General features: G+C 36.3%; 2 protein-coding genes and 1 non-coding gene across 4 annotated transcripts in view; 1 reads left to right on the top strand and 2 right to left on the bottom strand.

Annotated features, from left to right (window-relative positions):
• dnah7 (dynein, axonemal, heavy chain 7) overlaps window positions 1-7595 on the bottom strand; it is a 65251-nt gene extending 57656 nt beyond the window's left edge. The window contains exons 1-19 of the mRNA XM_052565630.1: window positions 7551-7595; window positions 7267-7390; window positions 7015-7068; window positions 6839-6929; window positions 6567-6735; window positions 6386-6476; window positions 6045-6225; window positions 5715-5787; window positions 4832-4957; window positions 4214-4333; window positions 3745-3928; window positions 3390-3569; window positions 2929-3201; window positions 2719-2846; window positions 2570-2648; window positions 2256-2480; window positions 1742-1888; window positions 1127-1447; window positions 593-960 (exon numbers count right to left, since the gene is read on the bottom strand). Of these exons, the coding sequence (XP_052421590.1) occupies window positions 593-960; window positions 1127-1447; window positions 1742-1888; window positions 2256-2480; window positions 2570-2648; window positions 2719-2846; window positions 2929-3201; window positions 3390-3569; window positions 3745-3928; window positions 4214-4333; window positions 4832-4957; window positions 5715-5787; window positions 6045-6225; window positions 6386-6476; window positions 6567-6735; window positions 6839-6929; window positions 7015-7068; window positions 7267-7278 (2822 nt within the window). The 5' untranslated portion in view covers window positions 7279-7390; window positions 7551-7595. The remainder of the gene's footprint in view (window positions 1-592; window positions 961-1126; window positions 1448-1741; window positions 1889-2255; window positions 2481-2569; window positions 2649-2718; window positions 2847-2928; window positions 3202-3389; window positions 3570-3744; window positions 3929-4213; window positions 4334-4831; window positions 4958-5714; window positions 5788-6044; window positions 6226-6385; window positions 6477-6566; window positions 6736-6838; window positions 6930-7014; window positions 7069-7266; window positions 7391-7550) is intronic.
• Window positions 7596-9737: 2142 nt separating this feature from the next.
• trnal-caa (transfer RNA leucine (anticodon CAA)) lies at window positions 9738-9847 on the top strand. Its single transcript has 2 exons — window positions 9738-9775; window positions 9802-9847. It is a non-coding gene; the product is annotated as a tRNA-Leu (tRNA).
• A 377-nt stretch (window positions 9848-10224) lies between these two features.
• Window positions 10225-17606, bottom strand: rubcnl (rubicon like autophagy enhancer). 2 transcript variants are annotated; one of them, XM_052564446.1, is made up of 12 exons: window positions 17438-17606; window positions 16430-17074; window positions 15020-15191; window positions 14395-14449; window positions 14173-14305; window positions 13831-13964; window positions 13274-13338; window positions 12944-13182; window positions 12013-12074; window positions 11690-11843; window positions 10846-10936; window positions 10225-10646 (listed from the first exon to the last, which is right to left on the bottom strand). In XM_052564446.1, the coding sequence occupies exons 1-12, from the start codon at window positions 17438-17440 to the stop codon at window positions 10543-10545; spliced, it is 1857 nt and encodes a 618-aa protein (XP_052420406.1). In that variant the 5' UTR covers window positions 17441-17606; the 3' UTR covers window positions 10225-10542. The 2 variants fall into 2 exon arrangements, with proteins under 2 accessions (XP_052420406.1, XP_052420405.1); XM_052564445.1 differs by lacking the exon at window positions 17438-17606 and adding an exon at window positions 17238-17368.
• Between the last annotated feature and the right edge of the window lie 870 nt (window positions 17607-18476).

Raw genomic sequence — 18476 nt, 5'->3', positions numbered from 1 at the left:
ACTATTTTGTTATTGTACCACACTGAACTGTGTTCTAATGGAAATGCTAATGTCACTGTTACTCACCTTGCAAAGAAACGTTCAGCCCGACTGTTGGGAAAAAAACTGCTTGTTTCACATGCACATTTAGAATCATAGCTAGACCCCTTTTAATGAGGTATAAGCCCCAGTAAGGTAAGTAAAATGTCCTTGATAAATCATTGTCTGACGAAATAAATTACAGCAGATATGGCTGAAAATGACATATAAACTAAAATACATTTTACCAGTGCTCTATAGACTAAATTAATTTGTAAAATCTAAACTAATGAAATGATCTGTACCACATACTTTCATTTTGTTACATATTATGATTTATATAAATAAGTAAATAAACCTAGAAGTTTAGAAACAAACCCCCAAGAAATTTTGAAGTAGATTTGTGAAATTCTTTGCTGGCTTGTGGCCAAGTAATGATCAATCTCAGAAAGAAATTATTATTATAAGCAAATGGGAATAGGCAAATATGACAGCTACAATTTTGGCCAACCAGAATTACATGCAATATGTATAAACTTTGCATTTTTGCATATACGTTCATATCGACTCTCACCGTATCTCGACCTCAAATGGCTTGATGAATGGTGAGCCCCTCATAGTCTGGGTTTTGACAATATGGTCATCCAGCAGCATCTGGATCTCATCCAATGAGGACAGAATGGAGGTTCCAGTTTCACGATAGGGCAGGAGGGTGAACTCCATCCCTTCCCATTCACTAGCCATGCGCTCCATGGCCTTTTCAAGGCCATGTTCTTTGCTGGCCCCTTCGCTGATGGTTTCAAAGGCAGAGAGGTGAGCTTCCAGATGCAGTGGAAGAAACTGGGCCACACAGGCATCCTCCTCTGAGGGCTTGAGGGGGAAGCCAACAACTGCAGACATTGCCTCCCAATGGCGCTCACGGAGACCGGGGTTACAAAGCACCTGCCGAAACAAATCATCCCCATAATTAATGAGCAGCCCGGCACAGAATCTGCACTTTCAGAATTCCCCAGAAAGCACAGCAGATTTCAGTCCCTTGCATGTTCTTCATTAAATATAATTTACAATGCTTTCAGCTACCAATGTAAGTGAGGTGACAGCGACTCGCCTGCACTAGAGGAATGTGTTCCTTAAAGGCTTCCACTTCTGCTTTCACGGAGGTGGCTATTTGAAGAGCTTTAGGTGCGTCCTGGAAGCTTTTTTCTAGCTTGTACAGGGAACGGCTGTAGTTACCCACGTCAGCTTCCACTTTGTCTGGGTTGACAGCTGAGAGTGGGCCGTTCACCCACTGACGATGTTGATTCTGAAACTCAGCCGCCGTCTCATACAGACGCAGATAAGGGAGCAGACAGTCTTGGACAGCTTTGCATTGTGGGTACTGAGAGACAGGCCAGCCAAAGGCCTCCTCCTCCTGGTTGAAACCTCTGATCTGATGGATAAGAGAGTGAATGAGTTTGATTGGGCAGGTGCAACAATAACAGCGGCTATTCTCAGAGGCACTCTAAAACTCTTTCACAAATCCAACTGACAAATATCCTAAACATCCCTTTCGCCTGCACTTTTGCAGATTGTGTAAACAGGCTTGAGAATATTTTATTTACATCTTGGTATTTCCATTTAGCATTTTTACGCAATATCCCATTTCATTATATAATATGGATAAAAACCTTGCTAAAGATGCAGTGAAATAAACCATAATGCTTTAGTGCAGAATACACAGTACCTTTTCCATAACCAAATCCAGTTTGGAATTGAGGGCCTGGGCTTTTTTCAGATATTTGTTGAGCTCAGAGACGTCACCAAAGGTCATAAAGTCCTCCACTTGCTGTTCATAGCTCTTGAGATCCTCCAAAACCCTCTCACATCTCAACTACATTTAAAAAACACACATTAGTTTCTGCAATAGTGCAGCATTGCCAGATTGAACAACATAGTGCTGAGTTTTAATTATGTCCTGTTGGTGAATTTTAGCTGCTTAGCTGCTTAGATTTTACTATTTGTGTCTCTGTTTGTCTCTTAGGTGCTGTTTTTTTATGTTTTGTGGCTGCGAAGTATAAAATAAACACCCATGCTTGGGGGCTCTTTATTGTTATCCCTAATTGTTGTTCTTATATGCATTATATACGGTAATGTACAAAGTGTTGCATAATGTGAAGATTTGATGTTTCTGTTTCCAGGGTATGTTTCTATGTTTGGTTTGGTCATTTGTTTTTAGAATTGACCAGCATCTCTAGTACCTTCAGGCCATTCTGGAACTGGTTGGTCTTCTCTTGGATAATCTGGCGGTGCTGATCAAAGACGGAAGGCATGCGTCCATGACACTGGAAGGTCTTGCTGTTCAGCTGAATGTCTGTGAGCGAGAATGTGACATAATCCACCAAGAAACACAACCTGCTATTGGACTCCTGAAGCTTCATTTCCAGCTGAGGCATTTCCTCAGCCTCCACCTTCATCACATATGCCTATGACAACAAGGGAATAATATACAGCACTGAAAGATGTTTTGTTTTCCAGAGACAGGTTCAAAACTAGAGATGGAGGTCAGTATTACCTTAAGTTCCATGAGTTCCTGTGTGTCTGATGGATTTCTGAGGGCTTTATTTGATATGGTATCATATTCCTCACACAACCTAGAAATCAGTGACATGGATTACTAACAGGTTACTGACAAAATGTTTTGGAAATTTGTCAGTGACTCACTTGTTATTGAACTCTTGATGACCCTGTAACATGTGAGTGACCAGTTTGTGCAAGAGACCCTCTGCTCGCTTCACAAGGGCACGGACCAAATCATGGGAATGCACTTCAAACATGCCCAAACGCACCACCTGAAACCCAGAACACAATCAATGATGGTCATAATTCTGTGGGGAAAGACTGCTAAAATGTGGACTGTAAATAACCATCAACCTTCAAGGTGTTGTATTGGATCTCATCAGCTAACTGCTGGTAGCGTGTCACCTCCATCATCAGCTCCTGGAAGGAGTGTTGCTCCTGCAGGAACTGGTTAACATCCTCCTCAGCTTGCTGGGACACCAGTGGAGCATACTTATCATAAACACGGATATGCTTCAAAGGTTCAGCTCTTTCTGCACGTATTACACGTGTGATCTTCTCCTGCTGGGCCTTCAGGATCTCCGGCAAGATGATGGGCTTCAGAGTATGATGTGTTTCTGGTCCAGGCTTGAATTGGTATAAATGTGTAAATACATGACACAGAAATGACAATAATCAGAGTACATTGAACTCTTTTATCTCAAAAGATCAATGAAAATTGGATTCCTCATGATATGTTGCTTTTAATATTAATATAGCTATCAAACAACACAGCACAAACAAGATTTAACATCAAATAAAAAAAACATGTTTACCCATTCTGAGTACAGCTTCATCTCTACTCGAGGGATCAAACTTAAGGATTTCAGCATCATGTCATACACATTTAACAGAGTGACTTCAAAGTCTTTGAAATCAGGTTCAAATCTGATAGTATTTTGATCCAGCACCAGCCTTAGGACGAACCCTGGATGCTCATAGGCTCGCACTGACCGCTTCAGTGGGTAAAAAAAAAAAAAAAAACACATATTACTTCATAGGCCATGGGGATTTATAAAGGCTGTCAAAATGTAAATAATAAAAGATACACTGAAGCAAAAAAAAAAAAGATTCCACAGTGATATAAAATGATATTTGGTATAATAAAAAATGTGGTGGTCCAGATCTTACAGGGTCCTGGGCGATGAGGTGTGTGTAGTCCTGAATAGACTCCAGTGCCAGGCTTTGGAGCTGGTAGGTCATGAGCGTGGCCAGACAGTTGTAGAAAGACTGCAGTCGAGCAACACTACTGTTGCTAGGGATCAGTTTGCGCTTGCTACTAAGACAACAGATTTGCTGCACTTCGGGTATCCACCTGTTTGATAAAAAAAAAATAGAATAATAATAATAAAAAGATACAATTGGAGTTGCATTGTTTTTGAAGAGTACAGTCTGCTAAGCTTAAGAAATTGATTTGGATTCTGTTCAGTTGTCAACAACTTGTAACTGCATACTGCAATACTGAGTAGTAAGCAAAATCATTCATTGTCAAGTTATTGTCTTCATCCGTGAAAAATTCAAAAGATAGTTGAGATGGATGATCAATTCACATGGTCACTGATGAGTTGACAAATAAAGGAAAACAGCTGAGAGTGCTTACTTTTTGAGAAGGATGCCTGTGGCATATTCAATGTGTTTGCTGACTAACTGCTGAAAAGCAGACAACTCCACAGCTTCCTGCTCGTTGTGGAAGACCTCCACATCAACAAGCCGCACTTTCCTGCAGAAGAGAACAAGACATTCTAGTCATTATGGAAAAGGCTCTTTGTGATTAAGAAGTGCACATAATGGATTGAATGTGTACCTGAATGTGCACTCCTAAAAGTATTTTTTTTCATCACTGTTTCATTACACAAAGTACACTTTGTAATAATGTCAAATTAAATGTTTTGTTTTAAATTACATTTTAGTTACGTTTAGTATAATAAAGTGTCTAAAAATGTTACATTCAGTTTGCACTTAAATACATTGTTTTAAAGTATACAAGTATTGCAATAAGTACTCTTTTACTCAGAGTTTGCTGACCAAACGTGACTTACTTGTTATTTTGAACTTTTTATAACACTGTGACATATGAGTAACCAGTATCTGCGTGATGCTAAAGTATGATAAAGTGTACTTTTTTCCACAAGGGGCTTAATATTTTACAATGCAGTTCAATGCCTTCAGTGTTCAATTGTCCTGTCCCACAGTGTCTACATGCTCAGCTGACACTTACTTAAAAGACAACTGCCACAGATCTAGTACTGCGAGCATAGTGGGATTGATTGAGTGAAGCTGGTGTCTCATTCTTTTCTGGGCCTGAAGAAATGATTTATTCCATGGCTTTGGAATAATTTCCATTCTGCAAGAAACAAAGGGGGGATTTAATACACAATGATTGACAAAATACATATATTTGTAAATATATATATATATATATATTAGGGATGCACGATATTGGATTTTGGCCGATATTCGATATGCCGATATTTTCTAAAAAATTTTGCCCGATGCCGATACCGATATCGATATATATAGAAATATATACTGATATATTTACAAATATATACTGATATATTTAAACTTTAATTTTACTGAAGAGAAATCCATGTATCTCTTTTGTACTGATTCTACCATAAATTTATTATTTTACAAATGTAGACAGACATTCACATCTGAAAAACAGGTCAATTATTTCACTTGGAGAATATCGGTTTGGCTCATCGGCAGAAATATTCATATCGGCCGATACCGATAATGGTCATTTTAAGCTTTTATCGGCCGATACCGATGTTGTGCCGATATTATCGTGCATCCCTAATATATATATATATATATATATATATATATATATATATATATATATATATATATATATATATATATATATATATATATCAACTATTGCTACAGTAAAGGATGCTAACAGGGATTAGAAGAAGGGGATCATATGAAATTTTAAAGTACTGATACCACAGAAGTTCTTGGTACATCAAAGTCACAAATCACATAATGTAAGCTAAAATTTTAATTTAGAAGAAAACTAGAATGACTTTATGCCTAAGAGATATCATTTGTCATGTGTCTTGTAGCACTAAAAGGAATTTAGCAGGACTCACTCTTGTCTGTGTGCAGGGAGATCTCTAGCTTTGGACTCCTGATTCTCTCTGGGGTCTTGCAGCACAAAATCCACTGGAGCAGAGGAAAACACCACACACAATACTTGGTCATGTCATGTAGCACAGAGACTAAAAATTGTTTGTTAAAATGATTGTTTATTAAAAATGACAGTAAGGTATATCTTGTAGGAGCATGCAGCTAGACTAAACATCAGATTTTATTCAGTGACATTGTGAAAAATGTTTCTCCAAGCTCTCTGTGCTCTGAAATATATAAATCTACTGTGTCTCCTTTGCAAACTGCCAGATTAGCCAAACAGAAGAGCATACCTATGGCCTTTTTGACACTGAGCAGATAGTCTTCTCTCATCTCATCTGAGAGAGTCTCAATGGTTCCACTCAAACTCTTCAGGTGTTCTGGGACTAAAGCAAGAACATTCTTAAGCCAAGAGTCCTCCATAGCTGCCACGTCCTCTGTGCCTATCCCATTGCGGATGTAATAGTAGTACCTCTGAAAGACAGAAAACAAGACACAACGTTTGTGGCCAAATGGCATAAGGACATACAATAATGTTAATACAGGATGGACTACCTTTTATTCGAATGCCTCACATCTGAGATTAAATAAAATTGAACTAAAATGAACATGAACATAAAAGGTCATTGCTTACCAAAATGTCCTTCTCTGTAGCAGTAGGCGATCCTGAAGTGGATGGGGTGCTGTTTTCTGTGATGGACGTAGCAATGGCATCTTCACGGTGCCTGAAATCATATTGTTCTTTTAGTGATTATACTGTATGTGACAGGTACGATTTATCATCAAGAACTCATCTTTATGCAAATCAAACCCACATAATAATGCTGACGAGAGCACTGCGAAACTGCTCACGATCCCTCTTGGGCTGGACACCTCCACGATGCCTGTAAGAGGGTCCAGAAAGCCCTCCATCTTTGGACCCCACATGCTGTGGACCTCGATGACGAGTCTGACGCCAGTGTACCCCTGTTCCTTGCAAATCTCCTTAAGGGAAATTTGAAATATGTTCTCACAGATATTATAGTCTGGATTGAAAATGTAATACAGTATATGTGTTTCATAAATCAAAATACATTGGATCACATACTAGAGAGCAAAGAGCCAAGGGTGTCCTCTTGAGATGGTCCCTTGAGTCTAAAGCTAGGGCTTGCTTCATGCCACCGAGGTTTTGACCGAACCTAAAGGTCACAAGCCACACTGTTGTTAGTTGAGAAGACATAATCTTGACTTAAAAAGATATGGTGGATGAGTGCCAGGCTTTACCTGCTGTATCTGTGGTAAAAGACCAACAGTTTTATCTGGTTTCTTGGGGGGGTTCTTTTTACCAAAGGGAAAAAAAAGAAGATATTAGATGTTCATTGTGAGAATTATTATTGTTAGGAATTTGTATTGTAAATTAATAGTGTATATCCTGCACTCCCTGTGACAGCCATTCTACGATAAATTATTCATGAGAAAGTACGTTAACAATAAACATAATCAATTCGCCTTATGTAAAACTTTACTTTTACTCACCGGCACCTCCATGTTCAATACTTTGGTTTTCGTCTTTACATTGAACTTGTCGGAACTGGAATTAGATTTGTCGTTTTCACATTGTAAAACGAAACTGCGCCGTGTCTTGCAGATGTCAACACAGCTGTGAGAAGTGAGTTTGGCACGTTTTTATAAAAACACAGCTCGTCACCTGTCCAACGGTCTGCAGGTTGCGCAATAACTTAAACACGATAATTTAATTGGAAATGTGTTTGTAAGTTGTTGTTAAGATAAGTTTAAAAGGTTTAGTTTATTAACATTACCTGTTTGCGTTCAGTAACTCCGCTTGTGAAAGTGTATTGGCGTTGCTAGGCTGGTAACCAAGGAAGCGCGACGACCGGTACACATGTGACGTAATGTAACAGTACCCTCCCCATGCACGTGTATGCAGAAGATTTAATATATATATATATATATATATATATATATATATATATATATATATATATATATATATATATATATATACATACATACATACATACATACATACATACATATACATATATACATATATACATACATACATACATACATACATACATACATATACATATATACATATATACATATACATATATACATATATACACATATACACATATACACATACATACATACATACATACATATATACATATACATATATATATACATATATACATATATACATATATACATATATATATACATATATACATATATATATATATATATACATATATATATATACATATATATATATATATATATAAACCCTTTTATGCAGAAGAGAGGTTGTATAAAATTTATGTTTTCTGTGTGGTCTGTTATCGTATTTTCAAATATGTTTAAGTAAAAATACACTATCTTCTTTGCACAAAAAAAAGCAACTGCTACATGCCAGCGAAGATGAAACGGCAATGAAAGTAACGCATTCGTTAATAAGTATGTAACAAAATTAATTAATTAATTAATAAAGTAACATTTTAGATAAGCCACATATTCTCATTCAAATGATGATGACAGAATGTGGATACATTTTAGACACAAAGGTAATATCCTACATATAAAAACGGCATACATATGCACCTAACATGCCTCTGTTTCTTCAGTTATAAGTTTATTTAGACATACTTAGCCCTAAACTCCAACTCACACAAAGACACCACACTTACAGTGTTCTGGATGCTTGGGTTCTTCTTCATTTTCTTTTTTCCAAACAGAACTTGTGCAAAACTTTCTCATAGCTATACTATTCCTGGTCACCCAATCAAAGGGGGATAAACAACCTTAAAACATAAAGGACAAGAAGTACAGAAACCGTCTAGAGGACGCGGAGAAAACTGCTGAGAAAGAGAGAGTGAGATAAATGAAATAAACTACTGACAAGCATGAAATATTTGAAATGAAGGCATATGCATGATGGGGGAAAGAGGTAAGAGAGACAGTTTCATTAACCCCTCGCCGCGGCTGAGTGCCATCAATCAGAGTCAACATTACAGTGCTCTGGCATCAGACCCCTGCTGCTCTTTCATCAGTACATGATGAGCATCTCTCCAGAGGAAACCCATCTCTCTGAGGCCATCACACACTGCATGAGGCTGTTTATGACTGCCTTTGACTTTAACAGGTACTTAACAGATACTTTGTGTTTTTTGATGGCTGATACACAATATAAAAAGGCTGTGCTGTTTATCTTAGCTGGTGCTTCTGGAATTGCCCCCAAAATCCTGCTTGACACCATGCTTGTGATGAAAAAACTTTAAAACGTCCTGCCTTAGAAATTGAATAAATGTAAGACTGGTCAGTACAAAAGGAAAATAAACGCTAATCTAAAATAATAATAATAATAAACAGTGGTCATTGTTTCATTTCAGTTCCTAAAGGGAACAACACCTGCTCCAGTCCTGCCACCACCAGAGGGAGCGTTTACACAACTGAAACACTTCTTTTTTTGAGAGAGAGAGACTGAAACATTTTACATTATATTGACAATTTCTTATGCTATTGTCTGCATAATTTAACTCGCTAAACTTTACAAAATGTTGTTATATATTATGAAGGAGAGCTCTTGATGTTTTATGCTGTGCATATTCATAAACAACATCATAAACCACGAAATCTCTAATTAGAATCTCAGAATTTTGATCAGTGCATCAGCACAACGCTTTCTTACGCACCGTTCTTCACCCAGAGACTGTTTTACCATTCTGTTTATAATAGTTTTTATTGTCTCTGTGTTGTAAGCGCTGTTTGAAGGTGCTGTAAGTTTTGCTCTCATGCTCTTCTATATCAAAGACTAGGGACTTTGGCTATCGATAGCCTAATGCTAACGTTAGCGCTCGAGCATTATGTACGTCTGTTTCTGAACAATTAAAGTATTCACTTCGTTTCTTAACATCTGAAAGATATAAAAGAAAGTTCACTAGTAATTGGACAGAAAGGCATCATTGCACTAGGTGACGTGTGTCAGGATGGCCGAGCGGTCTAAGGCGCCAGACTCAAGGTTCAAACCTTCCTGTGAAGCGGGCTTTCTGGTCTCCGAATGGAGGCGTGGGTTCGAATCCCACTTCTGACAAGTGTTTTTTTTTTTTTTTTTTTTTGATTCATGATTCCTTTAATTAACAGGACTATGCTTTCATTTTGAGCGTTTATATGATTCTGAGGTTGTTTTTCAACAAATTTAAATAGGACACTTTTCTATAAAATTGCCTGTAGATAGATTTTTTTTTACCCTTGACTCAGATCTTAAACATATATCAGTCTTATATTCTAAAATGATTAAATAATAATAAATGAAATATTTCATTAAAATAATCATTTTTAATATTATACAATATAAAATGTAAATTCGACTACAGAATTTGTTCAATAATTTGAGATGTGGTGGAAAAGAACAAGTGGTGAGAATAGGTGGTGGGGGGGCATTTTGTATAGCCAGGGAATAAGAATAAATGTGTACAGATGAATTTTAATGTTCAAATTTCAGCTGTGTGTTTTATAAATCTGAGTGAACAAATTCTCTGGCTCTCAAATGAATCCTGATTCTCTGTAACCACTCCAAATATGACCATAATAGATGTTGGCATGGCTCTGTGTTCACACACTACAATGCTTGTTATTACTTAACGGAAATGCAATGTACAACATCAAACAATATGAAAAATATATGAATCTATGCTTTATACAATTACAGCATATAATGCATGTCAGTAGCTGACCAGTCCTAGAACTCTTAACACCTGGATGTTTTTACACAGCTTTAAAATGAATTCATAAATTGATGTCTTCCTGAAGTGTCTTTCGTTTTTGCAGTCTGGCACATTTGGGACATGATTCATCACGGAAACATGAGATGTGGAAACAGGCTCTGCAGTCTGAAGAAAGAAAAAATCCAAGGTACAAGCAAATGTCATTTAATGAAATACAGGAATGCCCTTATATCAGCTTAGTTGTCATCTTCCACTGACTACTAAATGATTACCGTACAAAACATTGCTTCCAAAAGTGTCAAGACTTTAACAGTAATTATTAACAGAGTGTGTTGTAAATAGTTGTAGTATGTTAATATTTGACCTTGGCAGCGGGTGCAGGTGTCTCTCTGAAAAGGGAAAAGCACGTCCTCCCCGTGACAGAACTCACAGATAAAACCTCTGGCCTGACACAGCTGAAAAACACAATAGAGACAAGGACTGTTAAATACTCTCAATCACTATATATGTATACATTTATTATTTTATTTGTGGGCATCATACACACACACACACACACACACACACACACACATAAATATATATATATACTAGAGGTGGAACAATATATATATATCGATATATATATCGTTCCACCTCTAGTATATATATATATATGTGTGTGTGTGTGTGTGTGTGTGTGTGTGTGTGTGTGTGTGTGTGTGTGACCCTGGACCACAAAACCAACAAACAAGCTGCTGGGGTATATTTTTAGCAATAGCCAAAAAAACATTGTATGGGTCAAAATTATCGATTTTCCTTTTATACTAAAAATCTTTAAGATATTAAGTATAGATCATGTTCCATGAAGATAATTTGTAGATTTCCTACTGTAAAGTAAATATATCAAAACTTAAATTTTGATTAGTAATATGCATTGTTAATAATTCATTTGGACAACTTCAAGGGCGATTTAGATTTGTTTTGCACCCTCAGATTCCAGATTTCCAAATATTGTCCTGTCCTAACAAACCATACATCAATGGAATGCTTATTTATTTAGAAAAATGTACACTTAAAACTGGTTTTGTGGTGCAGGGTCACACACACACACACACGTGTGTGTGTGTGTGTGTGTGTGTGTGTGTGTTTGTGTGCGCGGGTGTGTGTGTGTGTGTGTGTGTGTGTGTGTGTGTGTGTGTGTGCATGCAAATAATAGCTGGACAAACCTCACAGATGTCTATGTGAGTGACAGCAGACTGTATCAATGCTTTCGCTATGGTACAGAGCTGACCCTTTTTTACCCCGATGAGGTCATGCATTGAGAAGAGATGTAGTTCCTGTATCAGATGAGCAGGAAGTTGTTCAAACTCGTCAAGTACTCTGGTTAGAGAAACAAGTGTCAAAAAATGTGTCAAAACCTACCCACACCCAACTCTATTAAAGAAATATCACATTCTGTTGTTTTAAGGCTACATTTATCTGCCCTAGAATGTTCATTATGAATTCTCTGTATTTGAACATGTCAGAAACAAGAGGGCCAGTAAATCACCCAGCTGATAGTCTGCATGCGCTCAGAAGTTTTTTAATGGATACAAGTTGCTCCTGTAGTTCCTGAAATAAATGATAACACACAATTAATATGATGCTGCCTGATTGGCCTGAAATCATTAAAAGAGATACAGACGCTTTACAAAAATCTACACAATGCAAACACTCTACAAAAAGAAGATTGGAGTAATGGCTGTTGTAAAATTCTGCTTTGCCATCACCATAAATTAAAATAAAGAAAGTCAACTAGGTTCGGGAGCGAGGTCACACTTCTACTAATCACCTCACTTCCTGAATCCTCCATATATCAGGACATGGCATAAGGAGCTGTTTGTCTCTTTCTCTCAAACCCACCCTTCCCTCCCCTTTAATCAAATCAGCTATCCTTATTCTTTTCAGGTTGCATTGGAGGGTCCTAATCGTCTGGCCTAAATATACAAATGTGATGATACCCCCATCCTGACCATCATCCTATATTCCCTTTATAGGATCCTAAACAAAAAAAAAAAACTATTCATTTACATATTTGGTTGTGGCGTGGTCCTTGCTCGTGAAATAAATAAGTTAAAATAGAAAACAGTTATTTTAAATTGTAAAATATTTTTACAATATTTCTGTTTTAACTGCAATTTTGATTTACAAAATAAAAATAAAATAAAAGTAGTCTGTAGGAGCATTAAAAGCAAAGATTCTTTCAAAAACATAGATTCTTTCTTACTGACCCCAAACCTTTGAAAAGAAGTGTTATTAAAAACAGTTCATATGTAGATTCCAAAGAATTTCAATTCAAAAAACTTCTAGCTAACTGCCAACTTGAGGCATCTGATCAGAATTTATAGTTATACTTTTAACAAAAGTACTTTAATGATTATTCTGTGATTAACATTACTTCTATAATGTAATATCGCACCAGGGCAGAATGAAGCACTCACTCTGAAACGCTGCAGCTCTTTGGCCTGACTGTACAGGTTCTTGGCCACACTTGTAAGTCTGAAGAGCGGTTGCTGCCATATAGAGTCCAGTAACTGTTTGGAGAAATGGCAAACTGGATACCGTGCAAAATCCCAGTTCTTCAGAACCCGACCTGGAATCACTGATTCCAAACCTCCGTGGCAGACATCACAAAAGTATTTACCCAGGTAGTCACAATACCGCAACTTCTTCATATACCCTTGGGAGAGAGTAGTGAAGGCCTAATGTCAGAGGACTCAACGCTTTGGATCGCATGGCTCATATACTGTAGGAGCAGCTTTATTACTCACTGGGCTCGATTTTAGTCCCACAGCCTGCACACAGGAAGTTCTGGGAAGCAATAACATCACTGCGCCTGATAAACAGATAAACAAATATTTACTTACCCTTGTGAAAAAGAAATATGCCGGTATCAATGTGCACTTGTAAAGTACTTCTAATCTTAAAATGCATTTTTAAAAACTGTACTTGCAGAGAATGAAAAATTAATCAAATAAAATACCACTTTAATGCATTTTAAAAGAATACACTTTTATGACCGTTTCTTAAAATAAAATTTAAAAAAGTGTGCATTGTCATAGTCAAATTAAAAGTTTGATTTAAGGAAAATTTTTAATGATTTTATATATTTTTTTTTAATTTAAATGTGTATATTTTATTGTGTTGACAAACAAACTAAAGCATGTGTAAAAAAAAATACAAATAATAATAATAATAAATATATATATATATATATATATATATATATATATATATATATAGATGCTAAAGTTCTTCGTAAGTGTAACACTGACCAAGAGAGTCAAGCTTTCGTGAATGTTAATGTGGATATGCCGGTCTTACTGACCTGTGTGTTGGTTGGACAAAGAAGATGATCTGAAATCTGGGTGGAGCCCAGGTAAGTGTTCCTCTCATTCTGGTCTTCTGCACAATCTCTTCAGTCAGACGGATCCTGTCATCTGCCATAAAAGGGACAGAGACCTGTGGAAAAGACAGAAGTGTGTGTGGGCATGTTTTCATTTATTATTAGTACTAATTAAAATATTGTGAAAATGAATGTCCTGTGTCCTTAAAAATGTTTCATGCGTGTACAGTATGTGGCGGATGAAGGGAGATGTGTGTCTGTTTCTGTGGCTGCACCTGTGTGTGCTCATTGCATGATTGTGTGTTTATTCATAACCATTCTCACTTCCTGCAGAGCAGAGTCGAGGTTGTCAGGGTTTTGCAGTAGCTCAGAGGGGAACCACTGCTTCCTGAACTCTGACACCAAATGGTGGGCTAAATCTTCGGCAGAACACTGCATTTCGGAGCTCTGTAGACAACTGCAAATAAAACAATGCTGGAATTTATGCATAAAAAAACAAAAAAAACACAGTGACATGACTTTGTAAGTGCAGAATTCACTGCATACCTCTGAAAAGAAGCCAGGGAGTATCTGTTTGGAGATAGTTTGGGGGCACTGTCATCTGGCAGAGAAAAAAAAAAGAAAGAACTAAATGCACTTCCTATATGACCAGCATTATTTTCCTTTACATTTGCATCAGAATTTGAAGAGATGAGCATTATGACTATAGACTATCTACAAATGCATTTACTTTATAATTAGGTAATTTAGGTAGCAGGTTACAAAAAGTGTTTTATACTTTGGCATGTAACACTTTACATTATTTGTACAACATTCATCTTGATCCACTACATAACTGAGGCATAAGATGTCACCAGTTGTGTTTAAATGGATGATACTTGGAATTAGAGCATATCTACTAAATGATCAAATATTCATCAACTAAAAACAACAGTTAATTAAATGCATTACCTAATGTTAACATTTGAACATTATTGTAAAAGGTTACCTGCAAAGGGGATTTCAGACAAACACTTGTCCAAACCAAAACACATTTGCAAAGTCAAATACTGCAGAAGTAAATGCTAATTAATGATGAGCTGTTTGTTTTACAGGGAGCAGGTCAGCATTATCTGATCTTTGGCTGAACCACATCACATGTGGATGACACGAGGCTTTGCTGCAATCTTACCCTCAAACCCGCTGTCAAAGGAATAGATTGAGTCGGTTTTTGAGGTATTTGGTTTTTCACATCTGTCCTGGTGAGGAGGATGAGTGTTTTGTAACTGCTGCAAACACACGACCCATTTCACGGCCTCCAGCATTTCCAACACCATATCCACAACCACAAAATGAGCATTTTCCTGCACATAAACAATGATAATAAATAATACACACTTTACCTTGCCAAAATTATAATACAAGACATCTACAACAGAAGCTGGATTTACCAAAATCCTCTAGGGTGTAACTGTAATTGTAATTATCTAGTTGTCGTTTTAGCATTTATTTTTTGGCAACTTTTAGAAACTTTTGATAAGTGACTCAAAATGAGGAAACCAAAGAACCCTAGCAGTACACACATCACATGAATTAAATTAGCTGCTATTTGCAATTTTTTTATTTAATAATAATAATTGAATTTTTAAATAATTGTTCATTTATGATACACTTTGTAAGTAGCTTTTACTAGTTATTTTCCAGGACATTATCCATTATCAATTATTCATTATCCATTGTAATTCTGTAATCTGAAAACACAAAATGCAGCGCGTAGTTTAAAATGCAGATAAAAAAAACCTGTGAAAAATCAATATGGAAAATGCCTTCTTATTAATATAATAGATTGTGGCCTATTTATATACTAACTAACTACTAATACTTAAACTATAATTGTTCAGAATTTGTAGTTTTATTAGTTTACTATCTAATAATATAAATAAATTGTAACTCAATAATTCAATGTTGTATTTAAAATACAGTTGTATATATATATGAAGAGTTCAGATGCAAAAGCCTCTAAATGCCATCTGAAATTTTCATCTAAAATTAGGAATTTTTTCAGGCTCCTATATTTATGTTCACTTATTTCACTTTAATAGCCTGGAAAAGGACCTGCACATTGCCATTAAAGTAAAATGACTCAACCTAAGCATAGGCGCTTGATAAAAATCCTAATTTTAGATGAAAATTTCAGATGGCATTTAGAGGTTTTTGCATCTGAACTCTTCATATATATAATTTTACATTATTTTATGAACTAATCTAAATGAACACATAAAATACTTGTTTCCTGAGATTTGATGTAATTTTGCTTCATATTTACATAATAATGTCATCATGCAATGACATCACAATGCCATTTAGCAACTTTTAGTAACAAATCGACCTTCCTTTAGCAACTTCCCCTGAAAATGAGTTGGCAACTCTGTTTATAAGTTGACATTTAAGCAACATTTCTATAAGGATCCTCAAATATTTAGGTACTGCTGAAGTTTCTTAGTTAATGTTGCTAGAGATTCCATCTGAAAATGCTTAAAAAGTGGCTTGCAAAAAATAATGCACTATATTTTTAAGTAAATCATTTTTTTTTACAGTGTACCTGGTCCAGACTGTAGAAGTCTGCAGTGGAGTGATCTACACATGACCCATGTTTCTGAGCTCGGTCTGAGCTCCTCTGAACAGATGCTGGTGGGAGGTCAGAGCAGGCTCTTCTTTTAGTCTTTGATTGCAAACCCTCATGCAATCGCCCAGAAACAAAAGAGTGGCTGCGAGTGTCCTTAGAGACAGGTGGAACTCCTTTCACTGTGCCATGACTATCTGAGAGGAGCTGTGTGTGTCCTGAAGAGCCCTTGGGTGAAACACCGTGATCAAGGGTTCTCTCTTCCTCTGAGCGACTGGACTCTACCAGTCTGTGCAGACTTGAACAGTTAGATTTCACAGTTGGGGAGATAGATAGTTCCCATATTGGAGGTGTCAAAGACAGACCAAACTGTTTTTCTGTCTCTGTGTTCTGTCTCTTGCGGGATATGACAGGGCTGCTCCGGGGTAGATGGTACTCTTCCTCAGGCTCAAACAGACCTGAATCCAGTTCAGCGACTGGAGCGTTACATTCACACATCTTCAGTCCATCTTCAGAAATACCATCATCATCATCATCATCATCATCATCATCAGTGCTGTCGGGGTGATTTAAATCAGAATTCACTAACCAGCTAACAAAGCGACAACTGTTGCCCACATTTGCCTGTAGGATGAGAGAGGAAATAACAGTAAAACACTCTGAGATAAATGGAAACCGTTTTGGTTAAACAAATAGTTTATTTTGTACCATCAACCTGTGTAAGTAGGCTACATATTACTGAGAGAAACTACAAATCACTAAAAGAATGTTCCATGTCGTTCCAAACCTGCATAACCAGTTTACTCTTTCATCCAAAATAAGACTTTGGGCGATCTATGCTTTTAAGATTCACAACTGCAACGATGTGAAGGTTGTAAACTGTATCCGTGTTTCACAATGATCCTGACAGACAGCTGAGAGCAAAGACTTCGTGTTTGATTATGTGATAGTTGATCTAGCAGACAGATAAGAGCCAGTAAAACTCACCATATTTCGTTCGGGAAAGAAGAAGAAAAGCTGCAGCTTTCGTTTATGATATGATCTGACAAGTCTCCAGCAGTTTCACTTCCTCAGTCTCTAAAAAAAATAGCCAATGTAGGCTACGATGTCTTTAGAGAAGCAGAACAGTGTCTAACTTGCTTGATTAGATGACAAGTATAATGGGGGAAGCATACCATATATAACTAAAGCAAGAGCAATCAAAGTTTTAAAGTAAAAACATTAAAGTGTGTATGTGTGTGTGTGTGTGTGTGTGTGTGTGTGTGTGTGTGTGTGTGTGTGTGTGTGTGTGTGTGTGTGTACACACACACACACACACACATACATATATAGCCTCAGGTGCACTTTCAGAATGTTCAGAATTAGTACAAAAACTTCCAGGATAGCATTGTTCTCCTCAATCTGATCAATTCATCAAAATGTTAATTCATTTAATTGTATTTGTAACATTAACGACTAAAATTTACTTTATTATAAGAATCCATCAAAAAATAATAATAATAATAATATTATGCACAATTAACTTAAAAAATATATATTATTTTATTGTAGCTCAGCACACATAGGGTTTTAAATTAAAACTAATTATTATGATTATTTTATTATTAAACTTGTGTGTGCTTTATAATAACATGATATTTTATTGAATTAAATCTTAATATTTTACTTTCATGTTACTATTTAGTTATATATATTATGTTATATATATATATATATATATATATATATATATATATATATATATATATATATATATATATATATATATATATATATATATATATATTATGACAGTAAAAAGAGAGCATGTATTTATTGTGTGTTTAATAACATTCGGTATAACAACGATGAATACCCAAAAGGTTAAGCTTTATTATTTTATAATCCATTCAGATAATTTTTCTAAAAGCATTCTGCTCATCGCCACCATTTGTTTGCAGCTGCTGTTCGCGTCCAGCAGATGGCGCTGTAGTTAAGGCCATCCAGCCCGTTGTTGGCACGCGCTCAGGTCCAGAAACAAACTGCG

The sequence above is a fragment of the Carassius gibelio genome, chromosome B9 (genome assembly GCF_023724105.1).
Source record: "Carassius gibelio isolate Cgi1373 ecotype wild population from Czech Republic chromosome B9, carGib1.2-hapl.c, whole genome shotgun sequence".
NCBI classification, from domain to species: domain Eukaryota; kingdom Metazoa; phylum Chordata; class Actinopteri; order Cypriniformes; family Cyprinidae; genus Carassius; species Carassius gibelio.
Note: the sequence above shows the minus strand (reverse complement) of the source record. Positions and strands in the feature narration are given on the sequence as shown.

Coding starts and splice junctions, on each gene's coding strand:
- rubcnl (XM_052564445.1), bottom strand. Junction 13,183..13,273: donor TGGGACTAAAATCGAGCCCA/GTGAGTAATAAA, acceptor CTCTCTCCCAAG/GGTATATGAAGAAGTTGCGG. Junction 10,647..10,845: donor CACCTGCACCCGCTGCCAAG/GTCAAATATTAA, acceptor TTCTTTCTTCAG/ACTGCAGAGCCTGTTTCCAC.